Source organism: Bacillus rossius, chromosome 1 (assembly GCF_032445375.1).
Source record: "Bacillus rossius redtenbacheri isolate Brsri chromosome 1, Brsri_v3, whole genome shotgun sequence".
NCBI lineage: Eukaryota > Metazoa > Arthropoda > Insecta > Phasmatodea > Bacillidae > Bacillus > Bacillus rossius.
In genome coordinates this window covers 24345974-24369299 of record NC_086330.1, presented here as the reverse complement: position 1 = coordinate 24369299, position 23326 = coordinate 24345974, and the positions used below count along the sequence as shown (strand labels likewise).

Genomic DNA, 23326 nt, shown 5'->3' with positions numbered 1-23326 from the left:
TATGTACATCAAGTTCTGCCCCTGCCCGATTACACCCGAACAATTCACCTTCGGCCAACGGTTTTATTTTTGCATATATATATATATATATATATATATATATATATATATATATATATGAACGAACCAACGGTTTTATTTTTGCACACACACACACACACACACACACACACACACATATATATATATATATATATATATATGAATAAACCCGAGGTTGGCCGAAGGTGAATTGTTCGGGTGTAATCGGGCAGAGACAACTTGATGTGCATCTTAGGCTTCCCGTGACTTAACCGCGCTCGGCAGGCAGACACGAGGATATCGCGCTCCGGTCGATTCGACGGGTTAACGAAAACGTTCCAGTCGTTGGACCGCTGCTAACGGGTAGGTCTGTGTCGAGGCCAGCCACCGCCTTGCGCAATAATGCACCGCGCAGTCGGCGGAGCAAGGGAATTAGACAAGCAACACAACTGGGAACGATCACCTGGAAATATGCGGAAATAGCATGACCGATGCCGTCATGAAATTTGTACAGATTCGTTCTGTTTTTAACTGTTTCCCATTGTGACATCTTGTAAAAAAAAAAGTGTAATTTCACACCTACATGTGTTGATGTATTTTTACTCTCTCTAGTGTTAAAGTAAAAAATGCTGAAACAGTGCAGTAATTTTGACCCACTTCCCCCCCCCTCCCCCGCCTCCCCCTATTTTTAAAAATTTGCTTTAACTTTAGGCAGAATAAGCGTTGTAATATTCATTACAGGCATTTATGTATCTCATTTGTCTTTTATTTTTGCAACTTGTAATTCATTTTGTGTAATATAATTTATGAATGTCGCAGTACGTATGTTCATTGATAAAGAAACACGAGAGACTATACTTACACGGCTTCTTTACGAAATCGAAATATAAGCTAGTTAATTTGCATTTCTACCACAAGATAAACTAATAAATGCAGAAAAAGAAATCATTATGCGTCATTTTATAACAGTGCCAGGCACAGTTAATGACGTAACGAATTAATTTATAGCTCCGTGGTTAAAATTTTATCGTAAATTGAGGTTGAACTCGATCAAACAGTTGTAGTTATAGAAGTGTAATTAATGAAGCATGGTAACTCTGTGAATGTTTGAATAAATACCAGAGGAAAAAAAATAGTTTAATGAATTTAAATGCATAGATTACATGATCCCAAACTAGTCTACTTATTCAAGGTATGTGCTCCAAAATTTTAAATTTTCTCGTCAGTTTGTAGCGATGAAATTGTATGTATGTTTGTAAGTATGCATGTATGTGTGTGTATAAATATAAAATGACTCAAGTGCAATGCTGTAAATCGCGCAAGGCGAGCTTACAACGAAAGGACGATGGAAGCGACGGGCTATTGTAACTCCGGCTTATCTCCGAGTACCAGCGTGGTCATTGAAACGTTGGGCCGTGGAATTGCTGGAGAGCTGTGCGCACAGCCTGTTACATCAAAGCTGTTTGAAAACGGGCGTTGACGTGACTAGGCGTTTGCGTCCGTGCCTCTGGGATGCGTTATTGAACCGGCTGTTATCTCCGCTTGGCTTCGCGAAGCTATGAGCGTGTATTTACTCGCGATATCGTATCTCCGTCGAGGGTAAAGCCAGTCTGCTCCACGTGCTCCACAAGGAGGCGCGATGCAGGCTGAAGATTGTGCGTGGAGCAGCTAGCTTTATGCAGAACACCTACCGCGGACGACTCGAATTAAAAAAAAATTGGTTGTCCGTACAGTCGGTTTACGGACGATAGTTTAACGTGACAACGTCATAACAAAACATTGATGAAATGATTGCATACTTTTATGAATAATTTTTTTTTTAATTGAATTATCGCCATTTTGTATGGATACAAAGAAGGAGTGAAATGAAATCTACAATTTAATTGATAAATTTACTTTTATTTGCACTCATTAATACAAATATGTTTATTACTTTAACGAACAGATTATTTTAACTATAACTTTTATACATGTTTGCTATTTAACTTCTTCCAATCTGTGTTATTCTGTTAAGGATAGGACGATGATAGGAAAAGTAGGAAACGAATGGGAGTGTTTCAAGTTTAATGTGCCTCGAAAAAGTCAAATCGATGGTTGTTCCAATCGAGTGAAAGAGAGATAGTTGCGGCGCAAGCGTACAATGAGCGTAACGGGACACATCGTTACGGGACAATGTACGTTTCGGGACAATGTACGTTACGGGACACTTTTTCGTGCGTGAGGCCGGCGTTCATCGATTTATTAGACGTTGTCACGTCAAAAAAGTATTGTGTTTTATAGTACTAAATTACCTACTTAATTTTGTAGTACTAAATTTTATAGTACTACATTATCTATGAGCCTCAAATTAAAAGTTTTTAAATGTACATTCTGTAGCACTACATTAACTATGTTTTTAAAAAAGTTAATTTCGTATGTTATATCACTGAATTACATTTGTGCCTAAAAAAAAGTGATTTGATACGTTATAGCACAACATTACCTTTTTGTCTAAAACATACTGTGTTGGTTTTTGTCCGATGATGTAACAGGCTGGTGCGTACAGAGGTGTTCATATTTAGCTCTCCAGCAATTCCACGGCCCAACGTTTTAATGACCACGCTGGTACTCGGAGATAAGCCGGAGTTACAATATCCCGTCGCTTCCAACGTCCTTTCGTTGTAAGCTCGCCTTGCGCGATTTACAGCACTGCACTCGAGTCATTTTATATTTACTCACACATACATACATACAATTTCATCGCTGCAAACTGACGAGAAAACTTAAAATTTTGGAGCACATTCCTTGAATAAGTAGACTAGTTTGGGATCATGTAATCTATGCACTTAAATTCATTAAACTATTTTTTTCTTTCACTGGTATTTATTCAAACATTCACAGAGTTACCATGCTTCATTAATTACACTTCTATGACTACAAATGTTTTTGTTTGAATAAAAAAATCAATCTTTGAGATGCGTTAAAATGTAAGTTTAAGAAAAAATATATATTAAGGAAGTAGGTATATTTAGGTCAAATTAAACTCATTTCAAAACCTTTTAATATAAGTTAGTATATTTGTCAGGCAGAAACCTTGCAAACATTTGGAGGTTATATTTTTGTCCGCCCGTCGAAAGTACGAGTTCCCCGAGCCTTTGAAGGACGGTCGGATGTAATTTTTCAGGCCACCTTATTGACTGCATGTCACGTGGTGGTCGGACGGAGGTGACGGGCTGTCGTAATTCCTGCTGTGTACGTTGCGAGGAATCGCGTGTGTTGTAACCTCGTCTTTTTCCTTCGGGGAGCGCGCGCGTGGTACAACCGCGCTGCCGTCGTGATCACGTGCAGGGTTGTCAACCTCGCGAGCGAACCTTTCCCGCGCATGTTTATAGGCGGCCGCAGCACCGCCGTCATCTGCGCGCTTCCTTCTCCGATCCCCGCCCCGGAAGTTCCCAGCGACCATGATCCGTTCTAAGGGGCGCAACAACAGGGGGGGGGGGGGGGCAAGGGTAATTTGCCCCCCCCCCCTTCTGAAACCTTGAAGTGGGGGCAAACGGGGGCAAAGAAAGTGCTGTGTAATCAATTTTTAGATAATAAAACTACTTAAATAGCACCATTTTCCACCTTGAAATACAAATTTTCCCGGGGGAGGACCCCCGGACCCCCTGCTGCAATAGGGGGGATCGATGATTCTTTATAAAAAGGTATGTTGTCTACCCCCCCCCCCCTTTTTTTTTTGGAAATTTAGTTGTTGCGCCCCTGTCCGTTCTACGAAACTGTGCACGAATGTGTCAAGTTGGTTTTGTAGGCTCGCTGGCTTTTTCGGCCATAAAATAATTGGCGCTCACGAAAATCAAATGTTTGTTTTGAATATGAAAGTGTTTCGTGTTAAAAGAGTTGCCACAAACGGTACTTTCAGGAAACTGCTTGTTTGGGTTGTTTTTTTAAAAGAGATATTTAACTGCCACTCCGTCACGTATTGCGACACAATGCTGCGAATTACTATCTACGCACAGTGCAGCCCAGATAACATGATCATTCCTGGACTGACTTGTCATTCCTGCCAACTTAAAGAGAATTCCGTTTTAAAACAAAGCCTGTCTTGCATACCTGTTCCAAGAAATATCACACACTAAGTTGCCTAATTTATTATTTTATTGCATTTTTGATTTGAAACAACACGTTTAGCAAGACTTAAAAAAAAAAGTTCATATTAGTTGGAGTGAATTGTATCTGTTTATCATTCCACAGTGACATGACCTACCCAGATGAGTCAAGTGTGCATTTTACTTAGATCCTGTAAGATATTTGATTGGAAACGATAGCTGCTGTCTGACTATATTATGGGTCGCACTCGGCGGGAAAATTTATAGACGAGAAGCCACGGGAATATAGCGTTCTCTGCCGATTCTTTGATAAATACAAATGTGTCTAAGGAAAAGCTTCAATAATTTTCGGTTTAAATTTAACACGCAGTATTTATATCAGTAGCCTGTGAATGCATCCTTTATTGTGCTGCTAGCAACAAACTTTTATGGACGATGTTTAAAAGTTCAACTAGTCAATGCCGCATCAGAAAAAAATAAAAATAATTAAAAGCGAAATTACATGTCAGCTTCGCTTTCTTCACAGCTTGTCCGTATCCAGGATTTCACCCTGAGATCAGAGAGGAATAAAAATTTAAAAATATTTTAATGGTCGTTCATAGAAAATCGTGCATTTTCAAGGTACACTAAAAAGCAAAAATAATCAAAATTTACTTCTAAAATTTTCTGAGCACATACACAGTCGCTAGACGTATTTCCTTCGTTTCATTCGCTAAACAGATTTCAGGAAATTAGTTTTTCTTACAATCATAAATAAAATGTTCGACAATGATAGCAATGCGTGGCATATCATTATTGCTACTCATATAGTTTACACGCATTTGTCCCCATGTGAAATATAAATAGGGGCATGTATTTTTCGCGTAAAAAAACTTATATTAAGATATTCGTGCGCTAGCGATTATTCCCTTGTAATTGGCGGTCGTCTTCAAGAGAAGCATTGTCCTTTTCGGCCGGGCCATTCAGGCCGCGCTTGCTTCCGCACCGGATGGCTGTGATTGGTGTGCCGACAGTAGACATGCACTTGAAATAAACCCAGCCAACCACGAAGCACAGACAATGGCTACAAAGTTTTAACACAAGAGCGAGAGTCGGAGATCGTTTCGCAAAAAAAATATATATATATATAGCCTTATGAATAAATCATCCTCCTATATAACCTCCCCCACCCTACCCTGCCTTAAAAATAAAAAAAAGTTGAATCTGTCCCTTGATTTCAAGAAGTTGCTGATGTAGTTTCCTGACGCTTGCCGTGTCCTGGAAGTTTGGCGGGGGTTGTGTGTGTGTGTGTGGGGGGGGGGGGGGGAGTGAATAGGGAGGGGTAGACTGGGTAGCAGTTGCAGTGGGTCCTCGTCCTCGCACATTCACGGCAGGGACCGCCGAAGGAGGTTCTGTAAGAATAGCACGCGACCGCATTCCAGCGTCTATCGATCATGCCACGAGGGTACCGCCTGGCGGGGGGTCTCGTCGACGAGGAGCTCCCCCCCCCCCCAACTCCTCCATCAGAACTCCCGACTCCAGCCATCTCACGAGTCCCGGGTTCGGCTCTGCGCGGGGGGGGGGCACTTCCCACACATTACCAACATTGGTTGGAAAAAAAATATTTATTTAGCTGGTGAAATAAACTCTTTTGTAATGACTATGTAAATAATATGTAATTTGCTATATAATTAATAGGACACCCTATAAATGATTCAGAGCATATTAAATGATAAATATGTACTGTTTGTTGTATTGTGTAAATTGTGAAAATTGTAAAAATTTGTGATTATTTGTTGAGAGTGTAAATTAGCAAAATTCATTATAATAGTAAACTAGATTATTTTATCGCAATTTTAACCATGTTTAATTTTTGTTTTATAATGTGACAAGGCCTATCTATATCCCTTGAGCTGTTGGCTCATGTGGGGATCTGCAGGTGGATTGAAAATAAATAAAATTAAAATAAACAAATTGGTAGCAGAGCTGTGAGAGTTGGCAGGGATTTCAAGACACACTCGTCACCTCCGAACATCAAAGTTTTTTGATTTAACTGAGCTGGGTCAAACTTTCAATATTGAACCAAAATTTTAATTTTATATTAATGTGCTCACTGTCAGGAGGTGCAAATCTGTAGGATTTGCAAGAGGGACTGCAGGAATTCACAGGAGGAGGGAGGGGGGGTCCTGCCGACCCGAGAGTTTTGCGCTTGGGGTTAACCAAACACATCTCTGGATAGGGTGCTTGTATGTTGTATGATCCCCATATTTTTTTCCCTATATGCATGCAATCAGCAGAAAAATTTTAATACATACAGAAAGTTTTCCATAAAACACAGTTATGTTTTAAGTTTATCAACCCTGTTTCACAGTTACGTTCTCAGTGAGGGCTTCTTAATTCCAGGCCCCCTGCCTCAGGATCTATGCCCATGCTCACAGTGCAGACCAAGATATGGTTAACATTATGTTATAATGGTTATGCATTCTAGGAATTTAAAATAAATGTCACCAGAAATTACTAGTCAGATTAATAATTTGTAGCTCACAAATAATTTGAAAATTATTTGTACTGTGTGTCTTACTCTCTCTTTCCCTAGAATTGCTTCTAAAAATCCTTGATTGCGGAAAACTTAGTGTGTGCATATTGACATTGTTCACTTTCAAATACTTCTGCAAAGCATGATGAAAATATGACATGTGTGAACATATTAATTTTACATCAATGCCAATGTGTACTGTAAAGATAATAGTTTAATGTGATTTATGCAAGTCATTATAGGCCATCTGTAATAATTTGAATACTGACCATTTTCAAGCCAACTTGGGCAGCCTTCAATGAAATATTAGTTCAAGATTTAAAATTTAATTAAGATTTAAGATTTATCTTGTGTTATTAGTACTTCTAAAAGTAAAAAAAAAATTGTTATCAATGGTTGCTTTAAAATTGACAAACAAATGTTACCCATGTGCAAATATAATCAATACAGAGTATTACCAAGAAACTTAATACAAAGATCCCAGAATATGGATAGGTGAAATCAGAATGATCTGATTAGTATTTGAACCCAGGTTCTCTGAATTAATATACATGCTTGTCTGTGTCCCTGAATTAAGTTCACTGACATTTAGCCATGAGAATATATGTCCCCATGTTAGAGCTCAAAGACCACACACCCTTTCAATTTTGTTTGTAGTAAAATTATACATGTAACTAGTTAATAGTTCAAGTGACCATTTGAAAATTGCTACGTATTGTTAATTTATTTGCAGGCTAAGCAGAGGGCATCAGTGAAATGGTTGCTGTCAAAGGCCTACAACAACAAGGTGCCAGACAACCTTAAAGAGCCTTTCTACCGAGATCATGAGGTGAGAAGCTACACATGTTTTTGCATTTACAAATTTAAGACAGCACATTACTGAAAATATTTATAATAATAGCTTTTTTAGCTTGGAGTCAGTTTTTTTTTTAATGTTTAGGGTATGGTCAAATTAAATTGATGCTGACTGTTAGCTTAATATTTTCATTAGTTTTGTGAGAGTTAAACAGTGAGAGTTACATTGATTTATGTATGCGTGCAAGATTGCCTGCTTTGAAATGGTTCAGTGCCCTAATGCTTCATGCTTTAGGGCGGTATTCCAAGACGTTTGAGTAAGGTAGCGAATATGCACTGCCTTGTTAGGCAATTGCCGTACCCTAACTCTCGGGTGATATTCCAAAACGTGTCCTAACTGAACCCCTGTAAGGTATCAGATCGGCAGCCGTTTTAATAAACGAGGACTTGTGCGAAGCTATAAACAGTTGTACTTCGTGGAATCCATCATAATTTTAGCTTATTTTTTAAAAGTATGGAATTATAATGTGAAATAAAATATTTAATTTTGGTTGTACAAGAATAAACAATGAATTTTTGGCCGTATTTATTTTGATGTTTTTTAAGATATTAGGGGGGGAAATTGTAATCGTAAAAGTTCCGTTAAAGTTCATTAAAAAGGAAAAAATATATATATACAGTTATGGATCAAATTGGCAACAGATAGGACACCAAAAATCAGTGCCCTAAAAATAAGGGACTGGCCGTGTCCTATCATGCACTTGGAATATGGTTAGGGTACAGGTATTGCATATTCAACACCTAAATCCTTATTTTTGTGTCTTGGAATACAGCCCTTAGTGGTGATTCCAGCTCTTGGAATGGATTAATTAGCACAGAATTGGTACCCGAGTGATTTGGAGTTAACTGTAGTATTGAAGGCCTTGTCATGCAAAGTGTCTGTGGGTGTAAAACTACCTTCACTTCTTTACCTTGTTTGAAAAATTAGTTTCAAATAGTTTGAATTTTAAAATATTGTGCATACATATTATTCAATGTTAAATTGTTAAAAAAAAAATGTTAAAAGCATAATTAACATCAAATTATTAATTTTCCTGTAGTTTACTGTAATTTTTTTAGTGAACATGTTCCACTCAATAACATATAGTATTATAATGGGAAATTTTGATGGGTAGTGTGTAGTCGTTTTGTTATGCTGCAAGCATACAACTACAGATAAGACTTTGAGTGGCTTTTTTTTATCTGTAGAAAGTTTGGAGAAAGCTTCAAAGCAAGCTTCAGATAAGAGTTGTACCTGGCAAGTAAATAACGCAAACAAGGCTATATCACCCTTTCACAAATTTTAAAATGTGCATTGGGACAGTGCTGATGCATGCAAAATACTATGTAGTCATACCATAGACTTAAAACTGTAGCTCACGTTTCTTCCCAGGCATTTAGCACACTTAGTGGGTTGTCATTTAAAGACAAGCAAGAAAAAAAAAGAGCTGATTGCCTTCAAAAGGTTTAAAAAAAAAAAGTTTTTTTTTTTTTTTTTTAAATGGTGCAACTTGTAATTAATGAACGTACTTAAGAAGAAGTTTGCTTCAGCTTTGCTTCTTTTCAAAATCCGAAATCCATTCCACTTGCTAACAATCCAAACAATTTTCTCAAGCTGACATCACATGTCTATGCCACTGCACTTGGAAACATCCGTAAGAAGAGGTGATATGCCTACAACTGTTCTATCACAGTGTAAGGCTTCAGTCAACTTAGATTTCCTTTCCATAGAACTTTGATCATTCACATGAAGTTGTGGTCAAGGAAGAGAGCGGAAAGTATATTTTTTTCTCGTTGCCATGTTGTAACTTCATCTGTATCAAGACTCAAATATGGCGTCCAAAAATACTTCAAAAAAAGTAATGAGTGGGATTACATATTAACTGTAGTCACTTCCCATTCTTTATGCTCTTGTTATTGCCATTGTTTAACTGGGCAAGTAATGTAATTAAACTAATCTTAACTTGATAATTATATTTCATCATGACAAAGTTCATAACGTGTTTTAATGTCATCTAAACAAGTTATAATTTTCTCTTAGGGACTGTTTGAGACTGTACCTTTCTTTGAATGTCGGAGCGAGGTGACACAGGACCCAGGTTTGAATCCCGGTCATGCCAACCTGATTAATGTTTGCATGGTTTGTCAAAACCACTCCTGGTAATGGCTGGGATGGTTCCTTGAGGTAGGCCATTGCCTATTCCGTCCCCAATATCCCTGTTCTGTGCTTTTGTGTGTTTATCACCTCTAATGACTTTGTTGCCAACAAGACATTAAGCCAAAATTTAGGACTTAAGATACTTGGCGTAATAAATCTCAGACTTAAATTTTACAAATAATTAGTAAAATATTAAAGGACTGGAGTGATATTATAAATATGGTTGGTAAAGTGTAAATTCAATCAAATTCGAAAATATAAATACTTAGTATTTAATATTAATATAAACATGTGTATATAATTAATTATTTTGTAATATAATCAAGGTAAATTTTAATAATAATGAAAATCAATAAATATGATAAAAGTTTATTTTAATTTATTGAAATTATTTACTAAATAATGTAATAATTTAAAATGCAAATAAATTTACATATGGGAACATAACCTCACTTAAATAAATATTTTTAATGATATGTAACAGTATTCAATATCAATCACTAAAGTATAAGATTCAAAAGCACATTTATTATTTTTATTTGTATGTAACTTTTTTTGGTATATAGCCTTTTTTTGTATGTACCTAGTTTTTTTTTTTTTTTTTCATCCTGTGAAAATTTGATTGTAATGTGCGTGAGGATTATAAAAGTTCATCATTTTTTCATAATGTGCCTAAATGAGTATATCTTAAAATTTAAAAAGTATTGACCCGTCGTGATGTGTTTCCAGGATCAAGAACACCTGAAGCCCCAGATTGTCCATTCTCTGGCGAACGCCGAGCTGTACTGTCTGGGGCTGGCCAACATATACTCGGACCCCAACTACCACAACTTGAACCACTGGGGCATCATCCAGGCGCTGGTCAGGAAAGGGGTGACCGTGGTCGAGCCCTCGGACGCCCAGCTGACGGAGACTGTGCTCATCCAGACCAACCCCATCAAGTTGGTGAGGGACTTTGCAGGACTTAAAAACTGGAGATGTTTCTTGGTTTAAAGAAGTTCTATGAAAATGTTTAGTTTGCGTAAAGGAGAGACGGGGATTTGTTTAGTTATAAAAATTGGTTGTCTGTAAAGTCGGTTTACGGACGATAGTTTAACGTGACAACGTCATAACAAAACATTGATGAAATGATTGCATACTTTTATGAATAAAATTGAATAATTTTTATTGAATTATCACTATTTTGTATGGATACAAAGAAGGAGTGAAATGAAATCTACAATTTGATTGATGAATTTACTTTGATTTGCACTCATTAATTCAAATATGTTTATTACTTTAACGAACAGATTATTTTAACTATAACTTTTATACATGTTTGCTATTTAACTTCTTCCAATCTATGTTATTCTGTTAAGGATAGGACGATGATAGGAAAAGTAGGAAACGAATGGGAGTGTTTCAAGGATGATGTGAAGGAAAATGGCTTACCCAACACCAAAATGCAGTCAAAAATAATATATTTGCACCACGGACTCTGCAGCAATGCTAGGAGGAACGGGTTAGCAAAGAGAAATATAAAATGAGTGTAACGGGACACAGCAAAATGGGACAATGTGTGTAACGGGACACCTTTTTGTGCGTGCAGCCGGCGTTCATCGATTTATTAGACGTCACGTCAAAAATATTTATATTTATGAAAATATAGCTGAAGCTCAGAACATGAGTAGTTCTTTCCGAGACTTTAAAGATGATACTGCATTTAATGTTGTCATAATGTTCCAATAATTCTAGGAAATTTTCATTCCCCCTCCATCTTAAAATGAGACATAGCAAAAGTCTGCAATTTTAGTTTTAGTATTAGGCAGATAAGTTAACTTCTATTTGCCAGTGTTGGTTCTATTGGACAATTAAAGGAAAATTGTGGTAATTAAAAAAAAAAACCTGTGTGTAATATAATAAATAAAAGTAACACAAGTTATGTTACATAACTACCATATTTTTATGTTATGACAAAAATCTAGTTACATACCTATTTAAATTTAAGTGGAACCTTGATATATTGCTGATGGAATTTTATTGTACTAACTTTTGCAGTAAAAATGTAGATTTATTAAAATTTGTATTCACAAAAATTATCTATTATGTATAAAAAAATAAACCATGAATTTGAATGTACAACAATTAAAGTAACTGTCTAGATTCCTCATTTTTGAACAGAACACTGATTCATTTATCAAAACCCTAATTAACTAAACAAACCTCATTTATTTATTTAACCCATTTTAACTGAAAAAAATTTCTATAAATTTATCAAAAAATTTATTCAATACCTCGATTAATCAGACAAAATTCCTATACAAAGGTATCAACATATAAACTTTGATAATCCTATTTAAAAAAACATGCTGTGTACTCCCAATTTCAATGTCCAGATATAGGTTATGAAACTATCAACTTTGATTCTAAAATTGTTGGATTCTGAATTATGCATTTCACTGGAATTGATGGGGTGTGCTGATCCCTTATCTGAATGGAAGCAACACTTGACTCTTTAAATAAAAATCAGGTATTTTATCATTATCTGTATCCATTATTGTAATTTTTTTCATTTATTTAAGAAAGTTTATTTGTATAAGTGAAACTTCCTTATAGCCGGTGGGATAATTGAGGCAATGACTCATCAAAGCATAACGAGAAGTGCAGCGTGCTTGATAAATGAGGAGAGGTTTCTAATAACGTAAAGAGTTTAAAAACTGTAAGACTCTTTGCAGGTTTTTTCATTGCCATGTTTGTTACAATTTGTAAACCTCCATTATGTACTTTATTGTTCAGTTTTATAGCTAAAGTTAATTAGTGAATATTTTGTTTTACCATTCAAGTAGAGTATGTGGAGTTTCATTTCTTATGCGTGAGCAGCTATAAGATTTTTATGGTTATTTTCACTGCCAGAGTTCCCACAAAGAAAATATGGAAACCAGAGAGAGCTCAGGGAATTGAAAAGGTGTCTCAAAAACGTAGAAAACACAGGGGAAATATTTAAGTAAAAAATATATCAGTAATTTTTTGTACCATGCATTATCTTAATGTCTCAACAGCATCTATTTAATCTTAAATTCATGTGCTGTTAGTAGTATTTACTATTTTTTTTTTTACAGACATTAGACCTAATGGTTACAATCACTTGTGTATTAATTTGGAGCAGAATCAAATATATATAGTCTTTAGCCTGATCACATTCAGTAATCAATAATTATCATTTCAAAATTTGATGGAAAATATTAATTTTTTTTTCAGCAGTGTTGATTACGTAGTGTTGATAGAAATAATAACTGTTCAAACTGTACATTCTGCAGGAAAACATTTAATTGTAAATTTTTCATGTTGTGTGTGTTTGTCAAAATATATTATGATAGTAATTTGTATTGTAGTACAGTAGTGTCTTGATTAATCAAGTTAATGTGTTACGTGCCAACCTCAGATAATCAAAATCTTGGAAACGTGGACATAATAATAAAATCATCTTGGTTCACAGTTGGCCCAGCGGTATCACTTTTCAGGGTGATGTTTTTACCAGCTTTTCTTCTTTGTGGTTCCTTTCACGTCACTCCATTCTTTGCCCAACCAGTAAATGGCATCTTTGAGGTTAATTTTCGTTGGGCCTTTGACTACAGTTGGATAATTTTCTCAGTCCTCAAGCAAATTTCCCAACAGTCTCTACCATAATGGCGCATCAGTTGTTCAACATACTATCTCTTATTTTGACAGATAAACTGATGACAGGCAAAAAATGTTAGATGAAACAAGGAAATGGATCCCTTAGCTAAGGGATCTATTAGGCTAGTATTCAGATCCAACTTATATTGCATGGAAATATTTGAGTTTATGCCTTAAAATGATGAAAGAGGGAAGGATACAATAAAAAAAAATGGATTTTAAATTTGTTTTCTTACAAAAGGTAACAAAAATCCTGCAATAAGCACCATGTCTTTAGTCACCAATAATTATGACGTTTATCATGCGTTGATTTTGTGTTTGCAATAAATGCGTTGAACAATAAATTTGTAATGGAGGCTACGTAAGTTGCTATACAAACTCGACTGCATGTGACGATTCTAAATGTTTTTTTTATTTTTTATCCCGACAGAGTGCCCACATGGCGGTGATAGACGCGATGATGGTGCTGTACGCCAAGGAGGTGGTGACGCCGGACCGGGTGGTGGCTGCCATCCAGAGGTTCAACTCGGGAGTGCCGGTGCCAGACAGGCTGCCTGCCGACCACGAGGACGCTCTCCTGCTGTGGCTGAACAGCGCGTGCGCCGCGCTCTGGCGCAGCGTGGAGCAGAGCGAGGTGGGCGGCGCATTCAGGGGCGCAACAACTAAATTTCCAAGGGGGGGGGGGGGGGGTCAATATACCTTTTTATAAAGAATCATCAATCCCCCCCTATTGAAGCGGGGGGTCCTGGGGTCCTCCCCCGGCAAAATTTGTATTTAAAGGTGGAAAATGGTGCTATTTAAGCAGTTTTATTATCTAAAAATAGATTACACAGCACTTTCTTTGCCCCCGTTTGCCCCTACTTCAAGGTTTCAGAGGGGGGCAAAATATCCCCCCCCCCCCCCCCGTTGTTGCGCCCCTGGGCGCATTGGTGTGTTCAAGAATCCATTTCTTCCTTTATACTTGTGGAGCGAGGTGGCACAGTGGCGAGGCATTGCACCTGCATTTCAGAGGACCTGAGTTCAAATGCCGGTTCCGACCGTCCCGGTTTCGGTGTTCCGTGGTTTTCACGCCAAGAAAATTTTGGGATGGTTCCTTACCAATAGACCAGTTCTCAAATTTTTAATTTAGGACACATTTAAATTCCTACAAATTATGTAGGCACACCATATACAAATTTTTTGAGAAATATGTTAATAGTAATAATATTACAGAAAAAAAAAATTTGATAAAAATTAAACATACCTTAAGTTCATTCAGACTTTTTGACAAGCGGTAGAGAGAGTTGTACTGAACTAAATCACTGTACGAGCAAAACATGTGCTACCGCAATTGGGGGTTGAAGTGATCGTCGCAGTTTAGGGCGCCACCACATGTATAACGGGCATGTGGACCCGGCCACTCTGTTCCCAGAGCCGTGACGTAGCCAATGTGTGGCGAGGCCCGTTTCCCCCTGTATCACTCAAAACATCCGAGAACGATGACAGGTTCATGAAGCTCCTTCCTCTTGCTGCGCTCGCGACTCACTGACAGTTCGTCCTCGCTCGGCAACTCTCGGGAGTGGAGCACTGACGTCACACCGGTGGGCGCGGGCCAACACGTGCGCACACGCACTCACACACACTTCGGCGGGCGGTCGTAGAGGGTGGTGGTGGGAGGAGGGGGCTCGCAGCGTGTAAGGGGAGAGGTGGTGGCACATCAGGCTCAGAAAGGCGCAGCCCGGGACAATGTCACATGTAGCCGTTCAAATAACACACAATAATTATGTGTTAACAAAGAGAGCGGTGTGTAAACAGTAATGAAATTGTATAATAGAGTAACTATTGTCACCACCTAAATCTTCAATGCCAAGGTCTAGGACGACAATCTACAGCAACTACCAAGATGGCAGAACCAGATAAAAAATCCCTGAACAAAAGATTTAGTTTAAAAATTGTATTCTCCAAAATATCCTTCCCTTATAGTGGTGTATCAAATGATTCCTAAAATAAAACTCAGTAGAGCAGACAGAGAGAAAAGGTAGGCTTCTACCAATACTATTTTTTTCATTCAAATCAAATTTCATATTGATTATCAAGTTATTCACGAATAACGAATAGTTTTTGAATTGAATACAAAAATTCAGTTAAATTTTTACTCTTTTCAGGAGTCCTAAAAAATTTTTGGCCAAACACACTAAAATGAAAGATGTATTTAAATAATCAAGGAACACTCTTAGGCCTAATTTTTTTTGTATAGTAAAACACAATAAAAGAAGGAATTTATGGAATAAGGGCATTCTGTAGTAACTAATCCTGCCCATAGCACAGGGTTGTAAAAAGACAACAAATTCATTATATTTTATGTAGGCCGAATGAGTTAATGTTTATTTGAATAGGTCTTAAATTTCTTTATATACACCAGCCCCTCGAAGTAACGCTGTTGTTGTTTACAAAGGAAAACTAAGCTACCGTGATCGCAAGCGCACACAGTAATGTATATAATAAATAAACTTTAAACTATTTGCTTACAACTTGTTCCGTTTAAACTTTTCTCATGATTTGCTATTGAATGCAGCACTGTTGCAACGTAAATGGCAGGAAATGCTTTCACATAATTCAAGAAATTAATGCATTATTATTATATGGAAAATGACAATGCAAGAAAAAAATACGTTAGTCACTAGAAATCATAAAACTGGGTATGTAAAAGTAAAGTTCTATTGTACATTTTACTACACAAAAGGCCACTATTTAATGCAATGTTATGGGCAGTTGTGACAGGTAATGAAATCTATATTTCTGAATTTTATTTTAGTAGCTATAGATAGGTATTGAATAATTTGAAAAATTATTAGATTCGAAATGTCAAATCGAATTTACAATTATTCTATTCAAATTTGAAATTTGCAAGTATTCACAGACCCCTAATAAAGTGACTAATTGGATTAGTTGTAAAACATACTTAAAATAAATTAATTTCAACAAACTTCTGACAAATTTTCTCATAACAAAAGCAACTTGGCATATAAGAGCAAGCCTTGAAACTTCAGTCACACAGAGCTTTGCTTGCTGTGTTCGCAATGTTCGCTACGTGATTAAAATACCGCAGCTGGATCTCAAATGTCACTGGCCGCATCAAGTTGTGTTAGCTAAGTGCTATGTTGGCGATCCTGGTGACATCGCTGGGTGTTTGGTTCTCAGCTAATTTTATAAACGTAGCTGATTTTGTGCATGCATAGATAATAAAAGCATCTTTTTTTGTGCAGAATTAGACTGTACTTCTACATTTGCTATTTATTAAGTTATGTTTTTCTCCGGTAGCCTACAACTCACGTAGTTTCGGTTCCCTACCACGTTCGTGCAACTTCGGATTTCTCTCAAAAATTGAAATTTAAAAAAATCGAAGGGTTAGGTTAGGTTAGGTTAGGTTAGGTTAGGTCAGTCACAACATGCTTGAACTTTTGATTTAGCGGCTAAAGTGGCGTTAATACCAAAACGCAAAAACTTCGGAAATCTTCGGAAATTCTTGCAGGGGACCGAAACTACGTGAGTTGTAGGCTTCCCGTTTCTCTCAGTATTGTTCTTAAAATTAGTCATATTGGTATAAAATTTAATGGAATAGGTAGATGGAAGAACTTAGAAGGCAGGATATGCGAGACTTGTTTTGAAAGACAATGCCAGATTTCAAGGGAATTCTATCAAACTTAGTAGTCTTTATTCTGAAATAATCCATAATTTTGGTTTCGTCCTCACATTCAGCTGCTACAGCTAATGGTGAAATTCTTCAAATTCTTTTATTTTTAAATTTACTTCATGAACCCATGTTTTTTGCATTTACTACAAGGGCCAACAGAATATCATAATCACCAGAATCATCACTCTAATCCTAAAGCATGCATTATGCCGACTAATCTGCCTAGCCACCTAGCACTTCAAACATAGCATATGTAATGTACATAGCCTAGTTATCGGTGAATTGCACCAGTAACATTATTAGGTTACAATGTTGCTAAGTGGCTTGAAATTTTTCTTAATGTACCAAATGAAAGAAGTTTTTTTTAACACGGGTCTACTGTTTTTGTTTGTTCTACAGGGAGACAGGAAGCCACCGCTCTTCCCAGCCATACAGGACCTAAGGAAGCTGAGTGACGGAGTCGGTCTAGCCACTCTCATATCCTTCTACTGTCCCGAGGAGCTGCCCTGGTCGGACATCGCGATCGACGTCGGCCGCGCCTCCCAAGCCGTCCAGAACTTGGTTACCGTCAGCGAGTTTTGCAGCAGGTGTTTGCCGGCGTCTGTGTTCCACATGATGCCGGAAGACGTTACGTACCTCCACGGGTGAGCACTACAGCCTGCGAATCTCGCTCTTGGTCTGTTTAGAGTTGTGCAATATCAATGTTGTAGTCAGGTATGTACGCAGAATTTCTTTATTTGGTTGGGGGGGGGGGGGGGGGGGTGTGTTTATAACCTCTTTTCCAGCTGTTTTCTTCCAAATTATTTTTTTATTGGTGGGATTACCTTTTTTTTATGTGATTTCTTCTGATTGGGGAGGGATATATTCCGCCCCTCCTCCATGTGTATGTCCCTGAATGTAGTTACTCTGATGAAACTCTGTACAGTTAGAAACATTCATATTTGTTTATCTTATATTTATATACCTTTATTTTTTGAAACTAAACTGAATGGATAAACTTTTAATGCCTAGGAAGATTATTCAAAACAAATATTCAAGAATTTTGTCATTTTTTATTTTGGGGTCTTGTAAAATAATATCATTACTTTTTAAAGCAATAGATGTAGTGCATTCATATCCACAATACATTATACCCTCCATTCATTCATTAATTCTTTAATTTATTTATTCTTACTTCTGCCACACAACATTGCTCTGAAGCTCTCATGTGATTTCTAGCTTTTTTTTTAATAACTAAGACATTGGCACATTGTTCCAACACCAACACACCATTATATTTGTGGGTCTTTAACTCCAAAATTTGTGATAGACTTCAAATTAATAATTGTATTTTGAATAAATTATTAATTTAAACTGTGAGATTTACATATGTCGTACATATTTGTAATTAGTCAAGTGCTGACAAAATATGCATCCTAATTTATTTATACACAACTTATTAATTTATTATGAATTCAGTTGTATATTTAAAATTGGATTTTTTACTCTATAATCATGTTCAATACCTAAGTTGCCATGGTTTGATTTCAAGTTTCAAACAAAAACAATATTAATACTTTACAAATAGTACATGAGATAATCAGCACACAACTTATTTTTTAAATAGACTGGGAAATCTGCACAAACACTGAAGTAACATCAGTAAATATAGTAACATGACAATACGGGAAACACCGACCAATTAGCATTGGCAAAGTGCAAGATAATTTACTGCATTGCTTTCAAGCTATTTTACACTCCACGCCGCTAGATGCCACTTCTGTAACTAGTTTAGTGCACTTACAACAGACATTGTACCAAAACGTAGGTACACTCTCCATGTCGCCCAGGCTGCAGGTTCACTGGCATCACTTGTCTCGCATATTTCTTACCAGTTTCCCATATACAATATTTGACATGTCATATTTTTATTTAGAACAAAATAATGAAAATGTAAATATATGTTATATTGCTTCAAATTTGTCATTTTTGTGTCATGTAGGAGATTATGTGTAGCCTTAATTTACTTGTTTCTCCAAGTAATTTAAATTTCCGCGCTAGTTGTAAAAGGAAAGGTGTTCAGGATTGTTCTTGTTACCAGGTGCATGAAGCCAAATCTCACAGTCTTCCTGGCAGACCTCTTCAATGTGCTGGAAATCCATCCCGTGAAGTGCGTGCGGTACCCTGGGACCGAGCGCGCTTCGTATCTGCGGGAAGGTAAGCCGTGCTGGGCTGCGGTGGCGACCGTACCCGCCAGCTTCGAGCCTTGCCTGCGCCTTGCAGTGACCCAGTTTCTGAATCACTGCCCTTGTTGTTTCTCTCGCCTGTCCGCAAGCCCACCACCACGCTGGTCAGAATGTGGATTTGCACGAGTGTTTAGTCGTTCTGAGACTGACTGACTGCTTTTCATTGTTTACCGAGAGCTTGTCTTACAGCCAAGTTTTGTATTTGTTAGTTTCAAAGAATTAATTTTTTTTTAGCCATATATGAGCTCCTTGGTTGAGATTTTTCTTGGAGCACATATGTAGTGGTTCTAGAAACATATACAAATGACACTGCAGTGTGCTTACAAGTAAAAAAAAAAGTAAAAAAGAGCAGAGAGATTTTTTTAAATAGATGTAATTTTTACAAGGTTTTCTTATTTTTTTTCCTTCTTGAAGTTGTTGCCAGTAAGCAGTTGAAGTTTAAAAAACATTCAAAGAAATTTATTTTTGGTAAGGTTAGGATTAAGGATGATTTACAATGTTCTTGTGTGGAAGTGATAACCCAGCTTGTAAGACTAATTTTGACCCAGAATTGTGGAATTTAGTGCCATGCATGGGCCAACTTGGTTACAAAGAACAAGTGGTTCAGTTCAGTGTTATTACCATTGATAGAGATAGAGGAGCTAGGTTTTTGACGTTAATTATTTCTGTTCATTTTGCTGCTGGCGTTGTCTCTGATGATTAAAATAATTAATTGTTCAGGTAAATGTTTCTAGGATTTTATTTTTTATTTTTATATTTTTTCATAATTGTCCATTTTAAGGGCAAACAATTTATTTTATGATAGTTTAGAAAGCTCTTAAGCTTTGTGTAAAGCGGTGTGTTTCCAAACACTGTTGCTTATAAAGTATGTATTAAATATTAAAATTGCATACATGGACATACTCCAGTGTCAGACATGTCATTTTTTTATGATCACCGATCACACTAATATGGCGAAGATCATGGGTTTAGTCCTAAATGCTCACATTACTCTCATCGTGAACATAAAGTCAAGACCCAAGTAATTTTTGGAGCCTTTATAAACTTGTAGGCACCATCTTTTTAAACCTGTGTGTATAACTGAGTGGTGTTAAACCCCACTTGTGTAGCACCTATAATGATGGCATTATGTATGAAGTAAGTAATTCAATGCTTTTGTGGAATAATAATAACATATTGACTATATCCGTCTTATTTTCATCATAAAAAATATCAGGAATTGGGTCCCTGAAGAATCATCAAACAAAATATTTGAGGGCAGCCATCTTAACTACACAATAATTATGGCCAAATCACTTAAGATAACGGATGTTTTATTTTTTATATTTAGGCATAAATTACTGACTTTTTAATTATCTTTCAAAGTTTATAATAACCTGTTTAGGGTTGTCTGGAATTTTTTGTTGTAACCATCAAAGTTTTTTTTTTTAAATTGAGAGGTTCAGACCATGGACCTATCATCATCTATAAGAATGTTTTTGTAATGTTTAAGGACATGCAATGGCTGCTAAGTGAATGAAATCATGATTGGCATGAAAGCATTGTATTGAGCTAATAGAATGCTGTTAAGTAATGATAAATATATGGTAATTTCTTGGAAAGGCTACACACCCTTCAGCTGAAAAGAACAGAACCAGAGTCTACTTGCAAAATATAAAATTGTTTTTATCATTGGCTTATCTTCATTCTTCTGTAAGGTGCTTCTGCTGAAAGTTTCGATAAAGATATGCCTCTATAGTCAGCGCACTTTAATTATGTTTCACAGCTAAATGTATTCATGGTTTGTTTCCAACATTGTTAGCAATATTGGCTTCACATAAAATTTTGTGTGCAGGTCTAGGATACACAAGATTTTGAATTTTCTTTAATGTTTTTGTCATTTGTGTTTTATATTTTATACATAACAGTGTTTTGCAGTACATAGTACCGTCTTCTGCTTATTTCAATGTTAGCAACACTTGCATACATTTATTTATCTAATGGATGTTTGAGAAATTATTTAAAAATAAGCTGCTGTTATTTTGAAATATATCGTACACAAAAGTGTGTACAACTTGTTGGTACATATATGTTTATAAACCTTTTGTTTCAATTTTTTTTCTTATGTTACTGGAATTTTTATGAAATTGAAATTATTATTTATGTTATTTTTTGCAGCAAGCATACAGTAGATGTTAAAAATTTTATGAGGCATATTTTTAAACCTTGTTCATGCATCATGTTTTTTTTTTTTTTTCATTCTTGAATTTTTAAGACTGTAGTATAGCACTGTTGCAATTAAAACACAGTAGCCACATACATTAAACAGGTTCTATCATGGCACTTACATGATGAGTAAAAGAGTTTGGTGTAAACGAGTTTTTTTTTTTTTTTTTTAAATTTTAAATTTTAAAAACAAGCTCAGCACATCCTAAAACATGTAGGCATGTTTGCCCCAACACAGCTGTTCTTCAGCTATTTGTCACCTTGTGATGGCATTATTTATAACCTTGTAATAAATAGTATTTAATAAAATAATAAATAATTTTTTTGAATATTTAAGTTTATTGTGATATGGTTAAAGCTACTGTTGTATTCAAACATTGAATCAGTTATTTTTATTAAGTCATCTTGAAGATGATAACAATATTTCATAGCAGTGTTTGTTGTTTATCAATATATATATAAAAATCTTTTGATATCCTCTGTAAAAAAAATAATTCTTTTCAGCTTATGAAGTTAATGGGTGAAAGTATTTTATATATGTATAATATGAATATGTATAGTTATGTATAAAATAATTTAAAAATCACATGGTAAGTGGTTAATAACTAATTTTAACTGTCCTAATTTACTATATTATTGCACAGTTTGCTTTATTTTACTATCTTTTAACACATTTGTAAAGAACTAAAAATTTCCCTATGGTACAAGGTGGTGTTGGTAGGATTGCACTTAATATTCCTTACCTTAACAGAGCCATCATAAAGGTGTTGTGGTAAGCATTGTTAATTTTATCATTACCATGTAACTTGTGTCTTGTATCTGTAAACACTTTCCCTCTCTTAACTCTGTCTCTAATTTTTCATCTTTTTACTTACCAGTGGGGGCAACCACATGTACACATAGAAAATTACCGCAAAAAATATAAAATTTTCCGAGCACATATTCATAATGATGTCCAAGCATGAATATTATGTTTTTGAGATGATAGTTTTTCTATACATAGTTACAAAAAGTATTTATTTATTTATTTTTTTTTAGAATATTTTCTTTATCTTAAATGGCTATTAATGGAGCATTATTACTGCCTTATTAAAAATAATTAAAAAGGTTTTTGAAAATTGATTTAATAAATTATATTGAAAAAGAGCAGTGTTTAAACTTTTTGGTGATATATGGTTGTACGATTTGTCTTTTTTTTATCTTCCCCACAGTTAAAATTTAGAAATGCTGCAATAAACTTGGCTTATAAAATGCAACATAAATTAAGAAGAAAAAAATAGGTTGCACGATACACGTCATTGAGGATAGATTCTATCACTGTGCTAGAGAGAATGCATTGCCTGAAGTAGCTTGATTCAGGACGGCCAGTCTTGCAGATGACTGTGTTGTGGTTGGTGGATTAAGAGTGAAGTGGTTTTATTTTTATAAGGTAGTAAGTTAAATTTTTTTTTGCACTTATTTTCTTTACTTTTAATACATACAATTACTGTCATCAATTTTTTTGTAAAAACTTTTTTTTGCAGTTTTTTCTTTTTTTGATTTTTAATTTATTTGGCAATGTGAGTTAAATCATTTTGAACTTCAAAAAATTTCTACTCTAATAATTTCTCAAAATACTTATTTTCTATTTTTATCATTTTTTTGGCATTGAGTTGATTTTTGGTATAATTGAAACTGAGTTCACATTTTCAAGTAATTTTTAACTATTAATAGGGGACTTGGCCTTTGTGATTCTAGGAGTAAGGGGTTTTCCACTTATTTAACAGGTGAAATCAGAATTTAATTTTTGTAGGGATGGCGAGTGGTTGGAGGGAAGTGATTCAAAAGTGGCCGTTCTGATTAGTAGAGCTTGAAGCTTTCAGCATTAAAATTCGCTCCTCAGCGGTTCTGAGACTGCCCGTTCCCTTTCACCTCTGGTAATTGCCGCGGCTCAATTGGCTGTCACGTGATGCT

General features: G+C 35.9%; 1 protein-coding gene across 4 annotated transcripts in view; it reads left to right on the top strand.

Moving 5' to 3' along the window:
* LOC134533243 (patronin) overlaps positions 1–23326 on the top strand; it is a 206227-nt gene that overhangs the window by 117186 nt on the left and 65715 nt on the right. For all 4 annotated transcript variants that reach the window (XM_063370655.1, XM_063370682.1, XM_063370673.1 and 1 more), the window contains exons 2-6: positions 7355–7450; positions 10343–10558; positions 13701–13904; positions 17343–17587; positions 19024–19139. In XM_063370655.1, the coding sequence (XP_063226725.1) occupies positions 7355–7450; positions 10343–10558; positions 13701–13904; positions 17343–17587; positions 19024–19139 (877 nt within the window). The remainder of the gene's footprint in view (positions 1–7354; positions 7451–10342; positions 10559–13700; positions 13905–17342; positions 17588–19023; positions 19140–23326) is intronic.